The sequence below is a fragment of the Crassostrea angulata genome, chromosome 6 (genome assembly GCF_025612915.1).
Source record: "Crassostrea angulata isolate pt1a10 chromosome 6, ASM2561291v2, whole genome shotgun sequence".
Classification (NCBI taxonomy): Eukaryota; Metazoa; Mollusca; class Bivalvia; order Ostreida; family Ostreidae; genus Magallana; species Magallana angulata.
In genome coordinates, this window is record NC_069116.1 from 14,979,811 (window position 1) to 14,994,698 (window position 14,888).

General features: G+C 33.6%; 1 protein-coding gene across 2 annotated transcripts; it reads left to right on the forward strand.

Moving 5' to 3' along the window:
• Window positions 1–3,735: 3,735 nt before the first annotated feature.
• On the forward strand, window positions 3,736–14,291 carry LOC128189860 (neurochondrin-like). 2 transcript variants are annotated; one of them, XM_052861636.1, is made up of 19 exons: window positions 3,736–3,875; window positions 4,665–4,778; window positions 5,341–5,440; window positions 6,770–6,855; window positions 7,329–7,393; window positions 7,499–7,641; window positions 8,430–8,557; window positions 8,770–8,835; window positions 8,968–9,043; window positions 9,608–9,777; window positions 10,014–10,208; window positions 10,441–10,556; window positions 10,756–11,404; window positions 11,639–11,762; window positions 11,943–12,032; window positions 12,238–12,405; window positions 12,719–12,817; window positions 13,247–13,364; window positions 13,458–14,291. In XM_052861636.1, the coding sequence occupies exons 2-19, from the start codon at window positions 4,695–4,697 to the stop codon at window positions 13,528–13,530; spliced, it is 2,550 nt and encodes an 849-aa protein (XP_052717596.1). In that variant the 5' UTR covers window positions 3,736–3,875; window positions 4,665–4,694; the 3' UTR covers window positions 13,531–14,291. The 2 variants fall into 2 exon arrangements, with proteins under 2 accessions (XP_052717596.1, XP_052717597.1); XM_052861637.1 differs by having other exon boundaries at window positions 7,505–7,641.
• The last annotated feature ends 597 nt before the right edge of the window (window positions 14,292–14,888 follow it).

The window sequence follows — 14,888 nt, forward strand, 5'->3', positions numbered from 1 at the left end:
ATCAAAAATCATTTTCTGATATCAGAAAATACCTCAAAAATATTAAAACGGCGACCCATATATCCCGACTGTTGCCTGCAGATTGTTGAAAACGTCTCCATAATGACTGGATGGTGTTCCGATGAACTCCAAAGTGTCTTGCTACAGTATTTTGTGCCATTCCAGCTTGCAGCATCCCAACAGCACGGTTATGCGCTGGTTTTCGTTGAGTCGTGGCATGACATAGGGGTAAATTTTGTTGAAACTAAAGTGATTTCGTTCACAAAAGAAGTTTGACTGTCCGTAGCATTCCAGGGCTTCGACCAATTAGTCCAAGAACTGTGCGTAATCGTCTGCGCGAGCAAAACATCAGACCAAGACGTCCAGCGGTGCGCCCAGTACTGCTTCAACGTCATCGTATCTCCAGACTAGCGTGGTGCACATGACATCTGCGATTCAGAATACAGGGCTGGGCCAATATTCTGTTCACTGATGAATCCAGATTTCATTTGGATAGCAGTGACGGTCGTTGTAGGGTATATCGTCGCGTAGGGGAGCGTTACCAGGACGCTTGTGTTGTGCAACGTCGACAATTTGGTGGAAGTGGCGTTATGGTGTGGGATGGAATATCAGCACGTGGAAGGACCCCTCTACAAATTGTCAATGGAAATCTCACCGGCGTACGCTATCGAGATGAAATTATTCAGCGTCATGTGATACCTTCCTACAGAGACATCAAAATCACATCACTCTGCAGCAAGACAACGCAAGGCCACACGTTGTACGTGTAGTCAGGGACTTTTTTGTTCAACAGAATGTCGATGTCTTGCCTTGGCCAGCTGTTTCCTCCGATTTGTCGCCGATCGAGCACGTCTGGGATGAAATGGAAAGACGTTTACGCCGTTTACCAAATCAGCCAGTGATATTGGCTGATTTAGGCCAGGCTTTAACCAACATCTGGAACAACATCCCTCAAGCATTTATGAACACTTTAGTGGCATCAATGAGGCGTCGCTGTCAAGCATGCGTGAACACAAATGGTGGTCACACTCATGATTAATTTTGTTAATTCAATTTCATATAACAGTGACTTTCGAGTGTGCTGAAATTGACGTTATTCGACGTTGACATTAATGTGTTATGAGATGTTGTTACGAATACATGTGTTAACAGTATTACAAAAAATAAAATTTGTTCATTGTAATTTTTAAATGTTTTTTCATATACTGTGGTTTCATCAATATCCGTTGAATACCAATTTTCGTGGATTTCGTTGTTAAGTTGATCCATGAAATTAAATGTTCATTGAAGTGCAATTTTTATCAACATTTTATATTGATAGGGCATTCGCCACGAATTTATGTATCCTTGAAATTGTGATTTTCACTTAATCCACGAAAATTGATACCCTTGAACATTAATGAAACCACAGTATTAGATAATGCACATTTTCTTTTTCCGTTAGTATACATCATCGAATCGGCCCCCAAAAAATGGAGAAAAAAAGACGGGAATATATGGTAGATAAACTTTAGAAAACTACATGTACATATTGGACAAAAAAGCAAACGCAAAACAACATATTAATATATTTATTGAATATTTATATAAATAATGAATAAGACTACCTTCTGGGAATCAAAATTCCGATACATGTAAACGATTTTTCGTTGTGGTAAAATGGGGGCTAAGCGATCGGGCTTTTTTTTTGCGATCTAGTTGTTCACAAGGAAGCGTGAAAATACCATAATACATCCAAGAGTACCAACATTTTTCAGAGTAAACAATTAATGCTCTAAATTGGATAACACTCAATTAAATCTGCAAAACAGATTTCATTAAGGAAATGAACTCTAGTTTCCTTGTTTCAATTATTCAAACTGAAGTGTGCACGTGATAACTAAATTTCGTTCAGTTTTTGCAACTTCTATCGTGGTCGAGGAAATGGTGTTTTTTTTTTTAATTTATAAATGCGCATGGAAAAGAATAAATAAATATCCATCGCATTCATTGAATTATTCAGCGCCATTGTTTGCATGTTTTTACAATTTCTTTACTCCTTTGTGCGCAACTTATTTCAGTCTCTCTCTCTCTCTCTCTTGATCTGGACGCGAGGCTCATCTCTTATCTGCTATGCCATTTTCTGTTTCTCAGCCAGGGTGTTTTCTTGACTTTTACGATTCTAATTAAACAAATTTGGGTAAAAATAAATCTCTCATTGTTATCATAAAGATTTTTTTTCAACTTACGTATGATTATGGAATAAATTTTTGTACCTACCCTTTCACTTTTTAAAATCCTCTTTCTTGTTCTTTAACACTTTTGGTGATGGCATCGTTGGGGGCTTTTCTGAGATAAAGGTAAGGTCAAATGCCACCCCACCCCTCTTTTCCGTCATGTCCTCAGTTACCAATGCACGGATCACCTTTTCATACGTCTCCATCTCCTCTTTCACAACCGGTACCATTCTCGGTTCGTTGTTTTTAGCTAAACAGCTCTGAAACAAGCCCATAGTGTTGTCGATGAGAACCCGAGCTCAGTATTACTGAACAAGCATTGTGATGTCATAAACGTTAGACGTAGTCATATTGTTACGTCATGATATACCCAACGCAGACGTAGTCATATTGTTACGTCATGTTGTACCCAACGCAGACAACCAGTGAGATTTGCTATAATTGACTATAGTCGATATTGATAAGGAAGGAGTTTTCTCTTGCATATACATGATGTCCGCGAAATTTTCACACAGTCAAACAGACAATGTTATGTCAAGTAATGGTATCAGTTTAATCAATGCTGACTTACTTATTTTCTCAGCAAAGTCAGGTCAAGTCTGTCATCTTTTTTTGGATCCTACTGAAACTAAACTTAGGCAACCTGAACATCACTCGGCCTAATTTTTCCATTCTCCCTTTTTATAAATACATAGTTAGAACCATTCTAACAGGAGCTTGGACTTGGGTAGTTGTGTTAAACAGCATTGTAACGTAGGCCTGTCTATTTCATTGCTGGGCATTCAGCCATATGGCTCTTTGAAATAAACAAGATTTGTCTGGCTTTTGAGTACGAAATCGGTGCATATTTCACTTGAAACCAGCGTCATATTTAATTTTTTCGACGCAATGAAAAGATGTTACATCCTACCGAAAGTCCAAGATCTTGTTAAAATTGTTCTACATGTAAATATTTACACTAAAAGGGATAATTGTTTAATTGTCAAGATATATGATTTTGATTGATTTGCTCATTCTTTTAATATTGAAATATTTCTTACATTTTTTTACATATCATAAAGACTTTGTATATTGAATTAAATATAAATTGCCAGAGAAGCAATTGAATGAATTGACCATTGAATAAGAGAGAAAAAACAGGTTTGCCAGTTACTATAGTAACTATTTTCTAGTAGCAAGCTTTTATTTCATCTCGTAGCCACTTACTAGTAGCTAACTTTTAAAAAATATCCTAGCACCTTACTACAAACTAACTTTTCTTACTTTTTGTAGCCAGTACCTAGGCTAGTAGCAAGTTACAAGAAGCTGATTTGTTCCGAGTAGCAGTCATACATATGTCTCTGGTCCTACATTACAAAAAATGTTAAATTATGTATATTTTTCTCAAAATAAAAAATATAAATATACACCCTCCACCTAATGTATTTTAAGGCAGGGTATATATACATATATATTTTTATTATGAGAAAAATACATATCGTCAGGTGCCTGTGGTATAAAACCGTTGGTTGTCGTAACTAAAATTTGTCGTGATTATCTTCCTTTGTAAACTCCGATTGGTGGAGGATAGAAAGGTCTTCGATAAACGATTCACAACGACGAAGGGAGCACCGAGGGAAATTTGTTTACCAGTCCACATTTTTGACAGTCGGGAATAAGGTACACCTAACTCCTGAGTTCCACCATCCTTCTGTTTGTTCGGTTTGATATCACTTAGCGCAAATTTTACGAGATCATTTGTTCGAATTTTCTCAGTTGTCAATAAAAATTGCACGTGCGCTATATTATTATATGTTTCCTGTTGTGCAGGAATTGTGCATTCTAGTTACCGGATATTCTGGTTGAATAGTTAATGGGAAAAAATCACTTTTATGTTCCATCAAACATTGCCGAGCAATGAGAATAGATTAACCACAGGAGTCGGCAATTTTACCAATTTGTTGTAAATTGTTGTTGTTGCAATGAGAAACAGGCGAAATCCTACCAGTGTCAGAGCCTCATGAGTGTACAGAAATTGCGGATTTTTCCCTTTTAATCAATTTCAATTGTAATTATGGTACTTCTTTAACATGTGTTTGTAATTTCGTTAAATATTGCTGAAACGGTTTCTTGTGACAGACTTTAATCATGTTAATCATAGTTTAATGATAATCAGTACCATGGTCTTTTAGAACTAATACAATGGTTAAGAATTGTAATACAAGTATGTTTTATCGTACAATGAAGCAAAACCACAATATATCTCTTATCTAAATTTTTTTTAAAAATACATCTGAAAACCATTATGCAGAATGAACGAAGACCATATTATATGTAGAACAGCAATATTTTAAATGTTATTTCACTGATCAATTTTATTGTATTTTGTTCTTCCCTGATTGCTTCCTGTCAGTTCAAGTCTACAAATTTATGTGTACATAATATTTTGTTTGGCAAACTGATTTTTAGACTGTGAGGTGAGACATCCCAAATAACACCATGGAAAAAAGAAACTTGGAGACATGTATAGTCAAGCTTCAGGAGGCTGAGTCTGACAATGAAAAATTTGCTGCTATGTTGATGGTAATGTCCCTTATTGATCAGTAGTAACTTTAATCAATGCATAATCAGGATGAATACCAATGAATTATTGGCACTGTTTTGTTGATTTTATGTTGATAAAATGACAGCAAAACATTGCTAAATATTTATTTAGGTTACATGATTTAGATTTGATAGAACTAAAAATGCCCTGGAAATCTTAGAAAGGCTTTGTATGAAATTCAACTGTGGTTTGTTAATAACCTTCAGAATCTATAGAATTTATCATTTGAATTATTGTATGTCAAAATTCAAAGGATAAAGGACCAATAAAAAAGTTGATTGAATTGAGTGAAAATTACACTGTTTACTGTGCACATCTCTCCATTGGGAAGAAACCCTCAATGTTATTGTTGAATTCCATACTAAAATGAATACATGTTCATATTTGGTATATGTAATTCTTACACTGAAGACAGTTACATACCTATATGTACATGTAATTTTTAAACTGTTAGAAAGAAATGGTTAAGCATATTGAGAATTTAATAGACTTTCAGTAATTTGAATAATATCATACAGTTGTATCATATCTCTTCAACAGGTAGCTAAAACAACAAAAAGTTCAGAAATGACTACAGAGGAAAAGAAGAGAATTTTAGATGCCATTGGACTGACTTTTCTCATCAGACTCTTAAAATCAGGTACACACTCGGGAAGTCATAAGTTTTTAATTATGTCCACACATGCATTCATTTTATTGCCAAATTTACATGTCTGATTTCAAATGACTTTCAGGTTTGGAAAACTAGTCAAAATAATAATGAAATGTCTTTATATTTTTGTAATTTTACACAATTTTGTGAAACCATTTATTATATTCATTTACATATGTTTTAAAGTATATTTTAAAAGCTTTTTTGTTTTTTGAAAACATGAACTTGTTCAGTCTGTCTCCCCCCCCCCCCCCCCCCCCCCCAAAAAAAAAAAAATAATTGAAATTTGAAAAAAAATGTGAAAAATGTTTCAAAGTACCATAAAGTATCGTGTATAATACGTACTATGCTTGTAGATCAGATCAAGTGTTGTCCATTTAACTTATAAAGAACCCTTTGCTGGGCAGACCATAATTTGGTACACAGGTACCTTTTAAGGTGTAGATGAACTTTATTGATTTTAAATATATGAGGTTAAAGGTTACAGGTCAAAAGTCAAACTGCTCTAGACATTTACTGGTAGATTGAGGGTTGTCCAATCAATATCTTGAGAAACCAATTACTACTGCTTGACAAACATCAAACTTGGTACACTGGTGCCTTTAAAATGAAGAAGTCTTAATTGAAATGGAAGTCAAAAGGTTAATGTCAGTCGGTAAACCACTTGGGACTCTGACATATAGACTAAGTGTTGTTGAATCTGACATTCTTAAGAACCCTTTGTTAAACAGGCAACAAACATGGTACAGGGTACATATGGTAGGTATCCCCTATGAAGTAGATGGCCCTCATCAATGTTAAGGTCACAAGGTCAAACATCACAGATTAAAGTACTCTGGTCATTGGCATGTAGAATTAAGTGCTATCCGCCCAATATCTTGAGGACCCATCAACCTTGAGAAATCAACAAACTGTGAGAAGCATAGGACCCTTGTTGATTTCTAGATCACATGGTCAAAGGTCAAAAATTAAAGTATTCTAGACAAAAACAGATCTTGTCTGCTGAAAACATTGAAAATCTTTAGCTCATCTGCTTAGTACTTTATGGAAATGTTAACCCTTTCAATACTGGCCCATTCATCTTTTAATGATTTGATGAACCTTCATATATTAGAAAGTCATTAACCCATCAATTTTAAGTTTAAATAATAATAAAATAAAATAGTGGTGTTTACAAGTTGGACAAAGAGATATTCTTTCATACATTACACAGCTTATACCAGAACATCTCACACAAAAAATTTTGATCTTTGATAATGAATGCTAATTCATTTGTTTATATGATGTACATGTACATATATCTATTTGTTTCCTCAGATTCACATCCAGAAGATTGTTCAGCCAATATCTACAAATCCATGGCATTGTCAGTCTTATCTGGGCTATGTGCAGATTCCAAATTGGTAAATTAATATGTATTTATTTTAGAGAAATAATACTCCAATGGTTTATTTTCAAAGGCTTGTCTGCTTTTATATACGGTACATGTATATGTAATAATCTCAGACAATTTTAGCATGATTTACATAAATTTTTCATAATAGATCATTTACTCTACATATTTACTCTGTGTAATATGTCTTTGATTATTTACATATCTGCCTGATTTTTTGTAATCTTGGCTTGCATATTAGTATCAAAAATATTATCATGTGCTGCACAATTATTGTGACCCAGTTTATCATGCAGTCACAAAAGATCCAAGTTCTTTGTACTTGAAAAAGGAAGTAAAATTAAATACAGTGGGTACATTGTAAGATCAATAGGAACAAGGAAACACTAGGCATTTGTTTTATTTGTTATCATTAACACGTGCTATAATAGTTATGTGTATTGTGTTAAGTCTTTTTTGAAATAATTTTTCTGATATTCACAGGTTGAAAGTACCTCTCTATATCGTATTCTGAAGCCCCTGAATGAGATAATTGTAACAAAACAAAGGTAGGCAGTACTTCTTAGATTAATGCACTGTATTTTAATTAAAATGTAATACATATGTAAAAGATTTAGGTTGCAATAAATTGGGTTTTTACCTATCATTGATAGTAACAGTGAAGAATTGGAAAACATGGTCAACGATGCGTTTGAGGTCCTGAAGATGTTTGCTGGATCCCAGCAGGGAATCAAGCAATTAATGGACAGTGGGACCATTGCTTCCCTGGCTAAAGTCATTTCCAAAGATTTGTATGGTATAAAGCTACCTTTTCTTTTAATCTTTAAATAATTTGTGCTAATACTTGATGTTATTTATCTCATTACAAAACTTTTGGTGCAAGTACATGTACCAAGGTACATGTAAAGGACTATATTTGGTATGGTTACATTTCTGCCCCCAATTTTAACCATTTTTGAAATAGTGTCGTATAAATACCAATCTCCACTAATCATTGTACTGATTACTCATTCACTATATATGACGTCATCTATATGACCCAATTCCTGCAATTTTGCAAAAAAAATCAAAATATTGTCATTTTTTCTTTATATTTTGCATGTGGAAGTATTGAACACAGGTCTGCTCAAGTACGATTTTAACATATGTTTGTCTTCCAATGATTATACACATCATACTCCAAAATGGTACTTGAGCAAGCCTGTGCTCGATGTTTCCCAGTCGAAAAACTATCAAAAAACACCCTTATTTTGCTACAAAAGATGAATTTATCAAAATAATACAATTTTCATGACGTCATTTCTACCTTATGACGTCACTGTGGTGATAACATTTTACACACTTATTTTCAATATGATTTCAACTATCTGCCACCTTATTTTCAAAGCTCTTTGAAAAACTTAAATTTTGGGTGTGAAAAATGCATAATACCGCACATAGTCCTTTATTAGATTACTGTGCATGATTCTACATTTACATGAAGTTATCAGTATAACGCACTTAATGCAACAATATGTTTAATGTACATATATATGTAGTTTTTGTCAGTCTAAATCAATGTATATGTAATTAATTGATGAACAGGTTCCAGTAAAGCCTCAGATTTGATGACCTACATACTCCATGCCATGAGGCCCTGTATTTGGACTGGTCAAGGAAAAGCCCTGGAAAAGATGCTCAATTTCTATGCTCAGAATATGGAAGAAAATCAGGTACATTATTCAGATTTAATAATATTTTTAAATAACTCCTTAATATAAGCAGATATTGGCAGAAAATGCTTTCTTTTTCATAGTGTTCTGTAAAGATCTTCACATGTATTTTATTACATGTAACGTATACACTGTGCACAATCATATGCAAAGTGCAATCTTTTCATAATTACATTTATTTTTCATTGAAAATGAAATCACTTTCTTTTCAGAACCAAGAAAAATTTGAATTGTGCAATTTCATAGCCTTGATTTTGAGGGTGATGCCCATGGATGAGGTAAACCTTTAAAAGTTTCAGCTGTATAAAGCTTTGTGAATTTATTTAGATTATTGGATTTCAAAAACATGGTTCAATACTCTCCTGTCATAAACTAATAGTATACTGTACATGTACATATGCTAATTTTAGATTGATATGACAGAAAAACAACCATGGAAGACTTCACTTTTGAAAGGAATTCAAGATATATTCAGTAGTCGGTTGGGTATGAACATTCATAAGTACAATACAGTTTACAATATGTAATAAATAATAATATCATGACAAAATAACACTGTCTTTAGATGATGAATTGTGTTTTATTTATGTCCCCACTCCAAAGGAGAGGGGGCGTATGCTGTTTTACCCTTGTGTTTCTGTCTGTCTATCCATAACAGTTTCGTCCCAGAAATCTCAGCAACTACGGTATGAATTGAAGTTACTTGAAATTTTAACATACTCTTTGTTTAGAGATGCCATTTTTGTACTAATCAGACGTCAACTTCCTGTTAAATTACGACTTCTTTTTTTTAGCCCAAGTTTTTGTCATAGATCTCTCAGTAACTTTTGATCGCAGCTGCTTCAAATTTTAACACACTCTTTGTGTAAGCATGCCATATGGTAATTTTTGTATCAATCAGACATCAACTTCCTGCTAAATGACAACTTTGCTTATTATGTACATGTATATTCTCATCAGAGCAGGAGTATTACTAGTGAGCATTGGATCACAGACATCTTGTTATTCTATCATTTACATGTACCTATAGCTCTGTCTTTAATTTTGAAGGAGAGGCTCAAAGAGAACCAGCCTTGAAACTGGTCGCCTCGTTAATAGGCCAAGTAGGAATGGAGTTTATTCTGCCACCTAACACTAAGGATAACAAAGTCCTTCTTATGATAATTCACCTGAGTTGTATTGAAGTCAGGATAACCTTAGAAAACCTACCCATACAAAAGGTTAGTGTGAAATTAATTGTTACAATAAGTTTGTCAATTCTTATTACCTTGTACAGTATCCAAAGTTTACTCGTATGTTTTATCTGTGATGTCTTATCTGTGAATGTTCAATTAAAAATACATCAGAAAAGTTCTTTTTCAATGTATAGACTTTTTGTCATTTTTATTAATTTACGAATAACATATTTTGGTCAATGCATTTTGAAATTCCATGTGAAAAGACTACAAATTTTTAGGTTTGTGAGAAGGCAGACTTGCTATGTGCTTGCTATCACTTGTTGGAAAACATCATAATCTACCTGACCACATCTCCTAGTCTTCTCCTGGATGAAAAACAGATTCTACAGCTTCACTCTGCCATGTTGGGTGCGTTCCATTCCATCATCTTTTTCCTGAAGGAACTGTCAGATGAAAACAATCCACAGGGACAGGTATGTCAAAGTCTTTATCTGTTCTTTTTTGGGGGTCAAAATTCCATGGTATTCTGGCATAAAGTTGAAAGAATTTTGGATTTATTTTAATATTTTTACCGCTATACCTCTTTAGACTTCACGGGAAAAAAATCATAATTTTATATTTTGATATAAATTTTGCATCATTTCATTCTTAGCAAATTTATATGTCATAAGATTTATTTGTGGTAATTTGAATGTTTGGTTGCAGTATCAGAATCCTGTTGTGATTGCTACAGTCCGAGTATTAGGGGCGTGGCTTGCTGAGGAGACTTCTGCTCTCCGTACCAAGACTTATGAAATCTTGCCTTTTCTTTTACAGATATGGTAAGAAATCAGCTTATAAGCAGTGTGCATCTATGTTTTATTTATTGAATATTTTGTTTAGTCCCCTTTCCCTCCTATTAAGTTCTGTTTTTTAATGTCAATACTAATCATTATTAGAGTACATGTATTTACAAGTCAATATTGAGGTACTTTTACCAGTATCAATGTCCTGATGTATTCATATTGAATCTCATTTTAGCAAACTACAATTAGAATTTTCCAATGAGTTAAGCAGTAAGGAAGAAAACATTAATGCCGATAGGTTAAAAAATATCAAAAGAGAGATAGATGATGACACACAGGCTATGTCAGATGCTTTATCAGAAGGTCTAAGTCTGGAAGAACAGAATGCAAAAATATTAGAAGTAGAGCAAGATAATGATGAGAAAGTCAAGAGTGGGGAGGAAAACAAAAGTGTAAAGAAAGGAAACTGTGAGAGTGAATCCAAAACTAAAGAAAATGGAAAAGAAGCGGATGAAAAGGAAACAAAAGGGAAAAGTGTCACTTTCAAAACTGATCTTGATGGTGAAAATTCAGAACCAAATTGTGTTGACAATGCAAATTCTGAGGGTGTGCATGTGGGGAAAGAGACAGAGCAGATGGTCAATGGAACCTCTAAAAATGAGACTGAGGAGGAAGAGGCTGAGGAGGAGTCTGTGTACTTAATGGATCAGAGCACCACGAGTGTGGACCTGCTACGATTTCTGTTGCCGGGCTTGTGTCACCTGACATCTGAGGACGATCCAAGGAAAATCCTAGTGGACAATGAGTTGTTACCCATGCTGAACTTTTATTTGAAACGTTTGTTGAAGAGATATTTCAGAAATGATTCCAATGATAATGTTGTAGTAAGTAATTTTTGCAATCCATAATTCAATGTCTTCAAATATTAAATGTAAGTTTTGCATTATGGGTATATGAAATATGAAAGTTGTTGTGACAGTCATTCTGTTGTTTTTTAACCTAAAATGATGTAAATGATTAAAGTCTTTAAAAAAGAGGCAATGTTTTATAGCTTTGATAATTGTTTACAAATACAAATTGTGCTTTATACGTGTACATATTCAATTTGTCTTTTTCAGAAAGCACTGGAACTTCTGTGTAACATTTTCCTGAACTTTGCTGTGATTGAGCCAGGGTTGGTGAGGAAAAGTGACCATCTAATCAATGTAACAATAGTTGTCATGGAAGCTGTACCTATAGTAGGCTAGTATACATTTACTTTGAATTTATATGGTACCAACTCTTTACACTCTTTAAATGTGTTCACCATTTATCCTTTTCATATTTAAAAAAAGAATAAAATTGTTTGTTGGAAGAAATTTGGATGTATATGTAAAAGGAATAGTTTAATGTTTAACTGATTTGTTTATCATTTGTTTAAAGGTCGCAAAACAGAGTTTACTCCTCTATGGCTCAAGATGGTTACCTTGGGAATGTTTTATTTACGACATCAAAGCTCTGCTATACGGAGTGGTAAGTTATTGATTAATACAATGTGGTAAATAAAAAAAATTAATATCTATTTATTATATTTATCACAAATATCCATTCTATGATTAATTGAAGCTTGACCTTATATAAGACTTCCTCACGATCCTGGGGCTTTGTTGTTTCAAATTAACATGTATAGGGCACTGTTTGAATTTATTTTAATTACCAGACATGTTCTTGTGTTTAGTGGCTGCTGATGACATCTTGGTTCACTTCTTTATCTGCGCCTGTACCTTTGTTAAGGGGGCCTTCATCAACAGCTCCAAGAACAGGAAGAAGGATGTGTTGACTGTGTCCCCTCATTATCTCCCTTTTTGGGAGGAGGCCTCCCAGCTATGGTTCCTTACTATACAAGGTTAGAAGCTTAGAAAACGTATACCAAAAAAAGTCTCAAGTATTGAATGCACTCGTGTAAAATATAATTCCTTACTTACCTACTTACTGCCACTTCCGCAAATTTAATTTGTTGTTATCAATAAATATATGTAAAATATAATGGTAAGCAATTCAGTACTTGATAGTGTACATGAAAATGTAAGATGAATTATGATGGTGTATGCATTTTATTTATTAAGATCAATAAATATTTGAAAGTAATTTTTTTCAACATGCATATAAGATAGAGGAAAGTAAGTTTATATTAAAGATATTTTATTTTATCAATGTAGCTATGACATCCTGCACATCGATGTATCCACAACTGGTAAAGGCCACTCTCGTCTCAGGAATGATGCCACAGCTAGCAAAGGTCTTCATTGCTGTGCAAGGTCAGAGATTCGTTACACGTGGGAGTTCTTATGATTTTCATTTGTTTTAATATCTTATGTTTAGTCATTAAAAAATAAATTAAAAATGGTATAAATTATTGTTTAATGAATCAGTGTACATAATTTAATATACATAGACCAACTTTGCTTCAGGAGGACTCATTTTTGTATTTACCAAGTACATGTAATAAACTTGCTAGCAGTAGCAAATGTTTGTAAGCAAGCCGGGTATGTTCACTAGATGTGATGGAACAATTACGAAGGGCATTTTATGTCATGTTAGTGCATGAGAAGAAATATTATTGAGAAGGCTTATGTGATTCAGACGATGTTTTCTTGCACAAACTAAAGTTGGTTTGAACATGTTACAGCTTGCTTTGGCTTTGATGTAGTTAAAGGAATAATACCAAAAAAAAAATTTTTATTTAGGTCGTGATGTTGGAGAGGAAGTAATCAGATGTGTTCTGTCTTTGTTTATCACCATGGCACATTGTCACGAGCAAGTCAGAAATGTCATCAAAACCACTGGTGGTCTACAGCTGTCAAAGTAAGCTTCCACAAGTCTGTCTTTCAACATCATGCAAGTACAAGTCAAACATTGTGAAACTTAAGGTATTATTAATATTCAAATTTTTTGTAGGATTTATGACTCAAAGGAATTGCGTAAAGAGTTAGGAATTGCTGAAAAAGGTGGACAGGAAAAGAAATCCTGATGGCATTCCAGTTTATTTCTTTGGGACTCTCAGATTGAACAGATAGAAAGGCAAAAGGCTATAAAATAGGGGAATTTGTCATTAAATACACTCACCAAATGGGATTCAAATAAGAACATGTACATGTATATTAGATGCTACATGTACATGTAAGTTCATTGTTGGCTACATGTACACATTAATAGATTAACTTGGTGAAATTCAGTGGATGTAATTTTTGTCTATCCCTTATAAAATGAACTCTTGATTTGATATGAAGTGTCGTTCCTGCTTCAATGTATCTGTATTAAACTCTTTTTTTTTTTTAGTTCCTGCCAAATCATAAAGTCATTTTATAGTTCCATTAAAGGAGCTTTGAACATAACTTACAAAGCTTTTGATGAAATGATGGAATTTTGAAGGAAGTCAATACATTTATTTACATTTTACATCATTATACTTTTTGGTTTTTTGACAAGTACACGAGTACCTGTTTTGAAAAAGAAAATATTGGTGTGACATGCATTTTATGAACATAATTCTCTAATATCAAGTATGGTATTCAACACAAGATATATTGCTTTATTTTTGGAATTTTCCCATTGAATTTTTTTCGTAAATAAGAGCAGCAAACAATCCTGATTCTTGAGTGTCTTTCTGATTTAATAATCTAATTTTACATTCATAACTGCCAAATATATTGGTTTGTCTCTCCTGAGAGTGTTGACATTTGCCGATGAAGCTTAATGTTATTGTCTCAACAAATAAACATGTAACTTAAATTTTCTTTGTTTTTTTTTTATTATAAAAAAATGAACATAAAATCCATAAGGCAATATTGAATTTGCCAGGTACATAATAGGAAGCTTCAAAAGAAATTTTAGGTCACCTGAGTCACTTAGATGACCTATTCCATTATTTTGTTTTCATTTGTCATTTGTAAAAAATTGAACAGTTTAACTTCTTGAAAACTATGAGGCCATTTGCTACCATTTTATGTTTGAAGCATCTCTAGGATAAGAGGAATCTAAATTGTGAAATATACTAGTATGACCTTACAACCCTTGGGACCGTGTAAAAGGCAAATCAAGAATATTTACACCAATACATGAAAAAATGAAATGCATGGTTATGAATGATGCCCATAATGTCATCTACTAATAATGTGAAATATTGCCCCCGAGTCAGGGGTTCACCCCTAGGTATAGTGAACATGTATTTAATCTAAGAAAGTCTTCTCTCGCATAACTTTAAGAAAAAGTAAATGCATAGTTTGATCTTCATTTCTAATAATTAACACTGGCCATTAACTCTAAAGTCCTCCATTAAATGACACTTTTTGCAAAGATTGATTGAAATTAGCCAAGTACTGATAGTTC